This window comes from Nannospalax galili, unplaced genomic scaffold (genome assembly GCF_000622305.1).
Source record: "Nannospalax galili isolate Female #2095 unplaced genomic scaffold, S.galili_v1.0 scaffold336, whole genome shotgun sequence".
In the NCBI taxonomy this organism is placed as follows: domain Eukaryota; kingdom Metazoa; phylum Chordata; class Mammalia; order Rodentia; family Spalacidae; genus Nannospalax; species Nannospalax galili.
In genome coordinates this window covers 9297272-9308638 of record NW_008343385.1, presented here as the reverse complement: position 1 = coordinate 9308638, position 11367 = coordinate 9297272, and the positions used below count along the sequence as shown (strand labels likewise).

At 39.7% G+C, this 11367-nt stretch overlaps 1 protein-coding gene across 3 annotated transcripts in view; it reads right to left on the bottom strand.

Moving 5' to 3' along the window:
• The window catches only part of Txndc16 (thioredoxin domain containing 16), a 98735-nt gene that overhangs the window by 26589 nt on the left and 60779 nt on the right, over window positions 1-11367 (bottom strand). For all 3 annotated transcript variants that reach the window (XM_008839575.3, XM_029566691.1, XM_008839576.3), the window contains exons 10-12: window positions 5558-5724; window positions 5144-5204; window positions 2834-2957 (exon numbers count right to left, since the gene is read on the bottom strand). In XM_008839575.3, the coding sequence (XP_008837797.1) occupies window positions 2834-2957; window positions 5144-5204; window positions 5558-5724 (352 nt within the window). The remainder of the gene's footprint in view (window positions 1-2833; window positions 2958-5143; window positions 5205-5557; window positions 5725-11367) is intronic.

The window sequence follows — 11367 nt, the reverse complement described above, 5'->3', positions numbered from 1 at the left end:
TGATAATATAAATATTTCTCATCAATGTTTTAATTTAGAATCCTAAAAGAGGTTGTTATACACACTTCATAGTTTTTATTTAGAGCCTACACTATACCAAGCATTGTGGCAGACATTAGGATAAGTAATTGAAAAACAGACACTATCTTTCTATCAATGGAAAATTTAGACAATAAACTCTACAATGACTGAAGAGATAATTACAAACTCTGATCAGTTTGAAGGTAAAATATACAGTGAGGGATTCTAACGGGGAAATTTAGATTAGGAGATCCAAAGTCTACCAGGGAAAGAATCAAAAAAGAGTGTTTTATACAAAGAGAGTAACATTCCCATGAGACACAAAAGAGCTCAGCACTAAAAGAAGGGAAAGGACCAAAGCAAGATGGAGCTGCAAAGCTCACAGGGCATGAGAAAACTAGGCTAAGCGGTGTCTGGACTGGAAGTGGGAATATGAGCCAAGAATTCTGGATTTTTATGCTACGGACATAAAGTTATGAACATATTATAAATATGTGAAAACATTCATTTCAATATATTAGGCAACAGACTGCCAGACTGAAAGATCCTAGATCTGCTGGGGATGGTGGTTCACGCCTTTAATCCTGGCACTCGGGAGGCAGAGGCAGGCAGATCTCTGTGAGTTCGAGGCCAGCCTGGTCTACATAGTGAGTTCCATGCCAGCTGAGGCTACAGGGAGACCCTGTCTCAAAAAGACAGAAAAAAAAAAAAAGAATGATAGATCCTGGATCTATCTACCTATCTACCCACTCATGCAAGTATGTAGTAAAAACACATTTTGAATTTGTAAATAGTTTGAAGTTTGTACAAATTATATGGTAACTTTCTGAAATACACAGATAAACATCTATGGGTGAAATGATACATCTGGGATTTGCTATAAAACAACAGGGTGGGGAGTTGTGGGGGCAGGATTAGCCACAGGTTGATGGTGACAGCCAAGCAATGGAAGTCAGGAAATTTGTTTTACTATCCTGTCTACTTTAAGGTATGTTCATAATTCTGTGTGATGGTACATGAAAAGGAGAAAAGGGGAAGAAGTCAATGCACTCAGAGAACTAGAATTTTATTTTCCATACATTTTTCTAATATAATGGGTAATTCTATATTTGGATTTCAGATCAGCCATTTTGAACTATACAATACGCATTAACTCCATGGATCACAATATTCAATGTTGGGCTTTATGAAATCTAAAAGTACATTGCATTTAAGAGCTGGACCCCCCTCCCATTATCCTAAAAAAGTTCTACCCTCAATACCAAAACTACTGAAGGTTCACTTCCGTGTGTACCATACACTGCTTACTCACTTTTCTTTCTGTTTTATGTGCTTTTTGTGGAATTTAGGCTTTTCCATTCTTATCCATGCTTTAGCCATTCCTGAAGGGAGGTGCTTGTCTCTTGACAAATTCTTTCCTAAAACCCTCTTAACGAGAGAGGATTATGCATATGGGCCTGACAATATACAGTATCAAGGGCCAATGTGGATTATGGACAAGAGGACTTTAAAATGGAAAAAAAGGCCTATTTGCAAAAGAAATACTAGCAACAGGATGGAGCCAGAAGGTAGGCACAGAAAACAGTCTACACCAGAAGGCAAACTAGGGCCAGACATGAAGCAACTGAGAGGGTGGTCACAAGGAAATCTGAAAACAGGCAGCTCCCAGCAAGGACACGAATCTTATTAAACTGAGACAGGAACAAGCATCCTAACTCTGACAATAGGATCCTAGTAGCATAACAAGAATGGAGCAGGAAGCAAAGGGCAGAACCCATGTCTGTCCACATAATCTAGTTAGAAGAGGTCAACAGAGAAGCACATGTAACTCTAACCTCTACACACCAAAAAAAGAACTAGTGCTCAGCTCAAACCAGCACTGGTAAGAGTAAGGTTATTACAATTTTAATATACATGCTGATTGTAGTAACAGATGGACCCCGGGAAGAGATTCTTCTTGGAGCGATGACAATACTACATAAAGCACTCAAGTACTCACTAAATGGGACACAAAGACCAGTAAGCCACAATCCCTGATTCAGAGATATTTATATCCTAGGGGAGCAAACAGAAAGACAAATAAGTAATTACAGAATATGGTAAAGTCATGAAAGAAGTATTAGGGAGGATAATGACAGCTGGTAAATTTCATGGCAAGATGCTGAGGCTCCGCATCCAGGCTCTACCACTTGCCAGTGATGTGACCTCAGGCAAGTCATGAAACTGTAGAAACAGATTCTTCATTTATAAATTGAAGGTGAGGTTAGCTCTTTCAGGAGACAAGAATCAAAAAGAGCAAAGGCTGAGGGAAAGCCTTGAGGAATACAGTGTACTTCCTAAACATCAGCAGTAAGAGCAATAAAAGCCAGAAATAACTGGTAAAAAGAAACAGCAAATGTCGTTGAAATTTACTCCTTATACTGTTAACAAGACTCATTTACAACTACAAACACAATGATGTCAATTACAATTACATTTACTAGTAGGAACAATAAAAATGAAATGTGCCTTGGCTTTGGGACAAACTGTTGAAGACAGAGCAGGCCAAGCGGGCTAAAAGAACTGATGTTCAAAGACAAAGGCATAAATGTGGAAAGCTAGAAGTCTAATGTACAACAAAGGCATACATGAAATCAAATAAACACCCTTATATCCGTTCACACAATCAACTTGATAAACTGTGATTCCAGATAAATAACCCCAGATTTCTTCACAGACTCTTGAATAAGAACAGAGTCTATAAAAAGTACAGGTAATGGCAATTGTATTGCCATGTATTAGATAGGAAGGGTGGCAGTATTACAACTCTCACCCAGATCTGGGCCTTCCATGTCTTCGTTTTCATCTTCCTGTGTTTCTTCAAAGTACATATTATTTTTCACATGGGAGACTATTGAGTCAGCATCATCGAACACCAGAAATTCCACTGGCACGTCCTAGAAATGTTATTCAATTTTTTAAGTTAGCCTATAAAGTGATGGGTATCATCACGTGAACATTTTTTACATCCTCCTGTACTGCCCTCGCCCTCCTCTCGCCCTCTTTGCTGGTCCACGACCTCCCTATTTTCATATCACAGACGTTTTCACTCTTTTCCCTTCTTCCCCTTCCCTTAAGATCTCTTCCTCTCCTTTCTAGCTTCATGAGTTACACACACACACACACACACACACACACACACACTTAAATCTAGATTCTGCATGAGAAAAAGTATGCAAAATATAACTTTCTGTGTTTGACTTATTTTACTTAACATAATTTCCAGTTTGATCCATTTTCCTGCAAAGTCATAATTTCATTTTTCTTAACAAATGAAAAAAAATTTATTTATATTTTATGTGTATGAGTGTACTGCCTGTGCATGTATGGAAGCACACCCATGTCATGCAGTGCCCATGGAGAACAGAAAAGGGCATTGGATCCCCTGGAACTGGAGTTACAGACAATTGTTAGCTGCCTATGGGTGCTGGGATTCAAACCCGGGTCTTCTGCAAGACAAACCAGTGCTCTTAACCACTGAGCCATCTCTTTAGCCCCAGAAAAAAAAATATTATATATGTACCACATTTTCTTTATTCTTCTTTTGGTGGATATCTAGGCTGATTCCATTTCCTAGTAATTGTGAATGGTGCAACAATCAACATGGATGTGCAGGTTCTATCTCTGTGGTGTGCTGACTTGTGGTGTGCTTACATTTCACTTTTTAAAATATTTTTAATTTATGTACATGTATGTGTATAGATATAAGTATATGCACATGACTGAGGATGCCCACAGATACCAGATGAGGGCACTGGATCCCCTGGAGCTGGAGTTACAGGTGGTTGTGAGCTGTCCCACACGGGTGCTGGGAACTGAGCTCTGGCTCACTGCAAGAGCACTCTTAACCACTAAGCCATCTCTTCATTCCCTGGATTTCTTTCTGTGCTTTTGTGTATAATGGTATGTGTTTATGATGGGTGTATATAAGGTGTGTGAGCATTTGTGCATATGTGAGGGTGCCACTGGTGAATGCATGGAGATCAGAAGACCACCTCAGTGGCTGGTCTTCGATTTCCACCCTTGTTTTGCACACTATCTCTGCCGTGTGCTGCTGTGTACCCCAGGTTAGCGGCATGTGAACTTCTGACAATTCTCTGTCTCCTCCTCTCACCTCATCAGAAAAGGACAGATGGACGAGTACTATTGTGCACAGCTTTATGTGGGTCATCACACTCATCCAGCCAGCCAGCACTACACCCAATGATCCATCTCCCCAGCCCTATTTTTAGGTTTCTTCTTAAGACTATCCACACTGATTTCCATAGCAGCTGCACCAGTTTATACTCCCACTAGCAGGGTGTGAGGCCCCTCTCTTCCATCCCACCAGCAGGGTTATGAGAGAACAAGAGGAACCAAAAACTTCACTTGCTTTTTGTGACAACTAATGTCTGTGAAAATTCTTACATAAAACTCAAGACAAACAGGAATATATAATAATTTATTGCCAATGGAACCAATCAAATTGGTTATTATTGCACTCCACAGAAATAAAAAAAACTAATACTTCTTTTAAGATAACTGCTCTGAAAAGTTCAATTTCTTACTGAGCTATGAACATAAAATTACAAATCTTATTTCCTTTGGCAATTTTGCTTTCAGAAACTTTGCCAAAAGAATAAATCAATGCCAGTTGTGGTTATGCATGTGTTTAATCCCAGCACTCGGGAGGCAGAGGCAGGCCAATCTCTGTGAGTGTAAGGAGGCCAGCCTGGTATACATAGGGAGCTCCAGGCCAGCCAAGGCTACCCAGTGAGACCCTATCTCAAAAACAAAACAAAACAAAAAAAAGGGAATCAGTGATGGTCAAAACAATTTACAAGGGCAAACATTACATAATGTATAAATAATTAAATATAATTTTAGGTAAAACTAGGATATAGACCTAACTTTAAGAAAAAAGTTATACATATATGAACATGGGAAAAGAGACATTAAAAAAGAACAACATTAACAGCAATTACATGAATGAAGACAATTTAAAGATCTGTCCCATAATAAACATGTTATTACTTTAGACCACATGTACTACATGGCTAAATAAAGTGACATTATAGACCAGTGCATGAAATAAATGACTAACCTTTTCTGCTCTTTTGAAGACCACATTAGCACGCTCAGGAATGCTCACTTCCAAAGAGTCCCTTTTAAAAATGGACATAAATGTTTTATGTTGGTAACACAAAAAATAGTAAGTAATGCCATATGTCAATCTAAAACAGAACTATAAGTTTTTATACTAAAAATGTTTATGAATAAAAGATTACAACTTAACAAGTTTGAGAGATTCCATGTATAAATACAAGCCTGATTTTCTAGTCTGCATTTTAATTTTAATCAAGCTCATAACTAACATACAGACTTTAGCCCATCAGTTAGTCATAACTATAACAGAATCTATTAGAGATTTCAGAGATTTTATGATTAGATTGCCATGTTAAAAAGAAGGAAAATATTGTGTTTTCAAGGTACTGTGACTATTCAATATGTAAGATACCTTAACAGGAGTAGAACTCCAGCTTTTCCCAGGAGACGCCAGGCAACCCACTCTGCAGTTGTTCTATCAGCTTTGTATGTAGCTTGTTGGCTAATGATAAAAACCAGTGGCAGGCCCAGCTGGAGATGAGCAGTTGAAACCTGCTGAGGATCCTCAGCTACTTCAGTCTTCATTTAGAAAACAGAACAAAACACCTTCACTGTGTGATGATAATCCAGTACTTGGACTTAAAAGTCTAAGTCTCACTAATAAAGTCATGATTAAAAAATAGTGATATGCTAGGCGTGGTGGCGCATGCCTTTAATCCCAGGACTTGGGAGGCAGAGCAGGCTCATCTCTATGAGTTCAAGGCCAACCTGGTCTATATAGCAAGTTGCAGGCCAGCTGGGGCTACAGGGAGATCCTGTCTCAAAAAGACCAAAAACAACAAAAAAGCCAAAACAAACAAACAACAGCAACAAAAAAAGTCAGCAAAATAATTTCCAGTATTAATAAAAATAGCCCAGTAACTTCCCAAATTTAATGCTTCCAAAGTACCTTGTACCAATGTATAGTTTAAAACATTATAAAGCTAACAGATTTTATTTTGAATTTAGTACAAAATTGCAACCATAAGAAACTAGCATATTAAGAAACAAAAATAAGCAGAAACAAATATGATACTGATCGTTAAATATATCAAATCATACAAACAGCTAGAGAATAAATTATTTCATATAAGAATTGAATATAGAGCCGAGCATGGTGGTGCACACCTGTAATCCCAGCACTTGGGCAAGATTGAGGTAAAAAGATCAAAAGTTGGAGGCCAGCCTGGGCTACATAGTGAGACTCTGAAAAGAAAAGGACATTTCACAAAGCCACAAGGAAGATACAACAGATTTTTAAAGCAGCAGAATGAATACATATGGCTAATTTCAGTCCCTCCGGAATCCCAGGAAAATGATAGTAGAATTTTTTTTAACGAGATAAACACATACACGTGAAGAAAGAAAACAGAAAAAGAGTCATTATTTTGAAAGTAAGAGAACAGAATAGTAACTGACTAGGAGATTCTACAAAGCAAAACCCTAAGCCATGAAGGAGAAAAGAAAGGAACATGTTTCAGCTACATAATCCTAAAATTGCTCAGGAGCTATTGGCATCTGGTTTACAATGAAATGGGAAAAGATATCAGAAGAGAAACGACAGAAGTCTCTAACCTGAGGGATATGTATTTTTGAGAAGTGGTTAGATCTCTAGATTGCCCCCATGAGTTTAGGCAACTGTCTTCCCTACGCCAGCAAAGGTCAACAGCATAACAGTGCAGACCAGCCCCACAGCAGGGGATTAAGTCACAGAAAAGTGAGGTGTCCCCTAAGGCCTCTCCCCACTCAGCTCTCAGAATGCCAGCAGCCGGACCTCTGTTTTCAAGCAGAAGACTGGAAGGTGGTTTTGGTGAAATCATGAATCATCCGCCAAGCCTAAAGATAGTGACAACGGGGTCCACCAAAAAGCAGCCCAGGCCTGATCACCCTGCAGAGCTTAGTCAAAAGGTCCCAACATTCAGAATTTCCAATCAACTTTTAAATTTCAAATTATAACTCAAAATAGATATACAAGGATTAACAAACATCTGAGGGACATCTCTAATATGAAAGACAGAGACCAGAACAAACACAAAAATTAATAGCATGAAGGAAACAGACTGTGGGTGAAGAAGGAAGATTCTGCAACCACACTGATGACCTCAGGGAGATGAGAAGACACTACATCCGCACAACCTCCCAGAAAGCAGAACAAAGAAAGATGGAAGACAGGAGAGAGTAAGTGGAACCAACTGAAGGACTCCTCTAAGATGTTCCTGTCACAGAAAGTGGGAAGGGAGGAAATGGGAAACATCCTCCTGAAATAGACACAAAGCTCCCACAACTGAAGGACATGTAACCAATGCAGTGGATAAAAGTAGACCACAAAGCAGCATTCATTCAAGCTTTACCATTACTGAAGATGAAAAAAAAGTTTCCGTAGAGAATCCTACCATGGCCCCCAAAATCCTGCCCCCAGGTAAACAAATCTCTGTAATTCCCCACCTTGAGTGTGGGTGAGACCCACAGAATAACCAGTCCTTGGTTCACGTGACTGCTTGTTCACTGTGAAGGGGTGTGAGAGGACAGTGAGTCAAAGGGCTTGAAAGCAGAATGGGAACTGAGTCACCGCTGGCTAACAGTCAGCAAGGAAACAGGGACCTGAGTCCTGCAGCCTAGGTTTTTAAATTCTGTAAACACTTCTGATGAATGGAAAAGTCAAAGAAAGTAAAAAAATCTCAATTCTTCTGTATTTAGAGAGAACTATTAGTTACTAATTAGTAATAGCTACTCGGCATTATAAAGTAAAAGAGAGGGGGCTGGGGAGATGGCTCAGTGGTTAAGAGCACCAGCTGCTCTTGCAGAAGACCCATGTTCAATTCCCAGCACCTACATGACAGCTAACAACCATTCATAACTCCAGGAGATCTGACGCTGTCTTCTGACCTCTATGGGTATTGCATGACACAGGTGCACTTACACACCTGCAAGCAAAACACTCATACACATAAAAATAACAAACAAAATATTAAAAAATAAAGAAACAAAAACAACTTTTGGATTATATATGGAAATTAAGTGTCCAAGCTCTGTCTACCCCTAAAGAAGAGAAAAGGACATATACACTAGGCAAAGCCAATCTGCATCATTTTTCATGGGGTTAAATGTGAAATACTATCAGATCTTATGTCAATTATTAAACACAAAACTGTCTACAAAAAAAGTCATAATCTTACTTTCTATTTTTGTCTGCTTATAAATAAATTTAATGTAAACACACCAAACTATTTCAGATCCTGAACACATGAGCTCAGGCTATTTTGCCAAGCCCAATGACAACTGAAGCTCAAAGGCATGTTGTGTAGATGGACTAATGTGGAAACTCACCCAGGAAGAACACCTAAAGTGCTGTGACAGAAAATGAGCATGGGTGGGGCTGTGGAAGATTAAGAACTAAAACCCAATCATTCAAATTGACTATCACAGTCTCGGAGGGAAGACTCTGCCCTAACAACCATGACCTCTTCATTCCCTTCTATGCCACCAAAATGTATTATTTTTTACATCAAATTTTGGCCTATGAGGAGTTTCCCATAAAAGTATTTGGCCTTACTTTTAAAAAATTTTTTATTTATTATTTTTATTTTATGTATATGCGTGTATTGCCTGCATGTATGTGAGTGCACCCGTGTCGTGCAATGTCGTGGAGGTCAGGAGAGGGCATTGGGTTCCCCTGGAACTGGAGTTAAGGATGGTTTGTAGCCAAGTGGGTTCTGGGAATCAAACCCGGGTCCTCTGCAAGAGCAGTCAGCACTCTTAACCTCTGAGCCATTACTCCAGCCCCTTGCTTTGTTTTTTAACCTCCAGGATACCTCAATACTAATAAGACCAAATCAAAATACAAAGTATCCAACGAGCCCTTTAACATCTTCTTAATCCCACCTTACCAAGCATCTCCAGGAGTCTTCTGAGTGCTGTTGCCTTTCCTCTCTACTTAGTCTCCTCGTCTCCAGGAAGGCCACTCATCTGGCCTTCTCGGACTCTTGCAAGCTTTCCTAGGCTGAACAGATACAACTACATTCTCATTTTAGCTCTCTGACCAGGCCAACTGATTTTGTTGCTGAGAGCTTTCTTCGCTCTGTGCTGTTTCTCATCCCACTTATTCCACTCTCTAACCAAGCTTCTGAATCAACATCCCAGCTCCTTAGCAGTCTATAGGAAAAGAAACAGAATTAAATTAAAAACTAAGATGCTTATGCATCACTTTGTTGGAGTACAGAAAGAAGCGCCTCTCTATACATTAAGGCTTTAACATTACTTTTGTGTGAATGGTGGTACCATAGAGTCATCTGTACTCCTCACTTTCAGAGAGGACCATTCACACTCTAGATGGATTCTTTCATTTCAATATTACTATTACATAATTCATGTTGTCATAAAATGAAATAAGATCAGACAATCATCTTCCTGGGTATTTACCTAAATATAGCCTTTAAAAACAAAATAATATTCATGAGTAGAAACTTTAGGAAAAGGGTGTGACTTCAAGCTAGAATATTGTAGCAAGAAGTAAAACAAGACTTTTAGTACATTTGGTACAAGTTATAATTCTGCCCCCTACTGGTAGGAAAATAAAATTCTGAGGGGTTTTGTTTTGTATTTTCCATGTATATGCACCTGGGTACTTGTGTGTGAAAGGGCATTTGTGCCACAGCGCTGTGTGGAGGTCAGAGGACAATTTGTGGGAGTCAGTTCTCTCCTTCCACCATGTGGGTCACAGGTATAGAACTCACGTCATTAGACTTGGTGGCTAGCAGCTTTACAAGCTGAGCCATCTCAATGGCCCAAACTTCGAACAATTCTGAATACCCAGCTGAAGAGAAGAAAATAAAGCTGGAGATAAAGAACTGTGGGGTGAAGTGTCCTCTCCCTCTTCTTCTTCCTCAAACGGTGCATCAAAACAAATTCAGAGGGGCTGGACAGATGGCTCACTGGTTAAGAGCACTGGCTGCTCTTGCAGAGGACCTGGGTCCAGTTCCAAGAACCCACATGGCTAACAACTGCCCATAACTGTAGTTTGAGGAGATCCAATGCCCTCTTCTGACCTCCTAGGGCATTGCACGGCACAGGTGCACTTATACACATGCATGCAATAAACTTATACACATAAAATTAAAAAGAAATTCAGGGGGCTGGAGAGATGGCTCAGCGGTTAAGACCACTGACTGCTCTTGCAGAGGACCCGGGTTCGATTCCCAGCACCCACACGGGGGCTACACACCGTCCTCAACTCCAGTTCCAGGGAAATATGAAGCCCTCTTCTGATCTCCGCGGCATTGCATGACACGGATGCACTCACATACATGTAGCCAGTACACTCATACACATAAAAATAATAAAATATATATTTAAAAAATAAAGATACTGTCTTAGAGTCTTGCACAGAAGCAAGAGGTCAGGTTTCCATGGGCTGGCAGTGTTGTCATTGGCCACTGTTGTGGGAAGAGCTGTGAGACTTTTGAAAATGCCCTTTGTTAGGAGAAAGTTTTTGATTTTTAAAGCCAGGGTTTCACTATGCAGCCCTCGGCTGGTCTGGAACTCACTATGTAGACCAGGCTGTCCTGGAACTCGGAGAGATCTCTCTGCCTCTGCCTCCTATGCGAAGAGATCTGCCTGCCTCTGCAGCCTGAGAGCATCTGATTCTCATCTGACTTGGGCCTCTGTGGGAACTCCTGAAGACAAAAGCAATCTGGCCACTCCAATATAAAACCAAAAGAGAGAACTGGAAGCTTAGAGGAACCAGCTTTTCATACCCAAAAAGTAAAGCACAAAGACACATAAAACTCACAAAAAGAAGCAGACCCAAACTTGAAGGCTTAAGTCTCACACAAGAATCAGAAACTACAAAAGAAATGCACATGTCAAAAATCACACAGAAAAAATAATAACATGAGAAACCAAACTAACATATCCCCACCAAATACCAACAGTCCTCTAGAGGAGTACAGTGAGAACCCCCTAGGGATAATGCAGGACATGGAATTCAAACAAACAATTATAAACATGATAAAAGAATTCAGTGAATTTAAAGAACACACAAAAAAGAAATAAAAAAAACTGAGGAAGATAGGGATAAACTTCTGAATGAATTCAGAAAAGAGCTAGAAATAGTGAAGACTACTCTCTCTGAAATGAAGGAAGTGAAACACTCAGTAAGCCAATTAGAAACAACAGGAGAAAGCC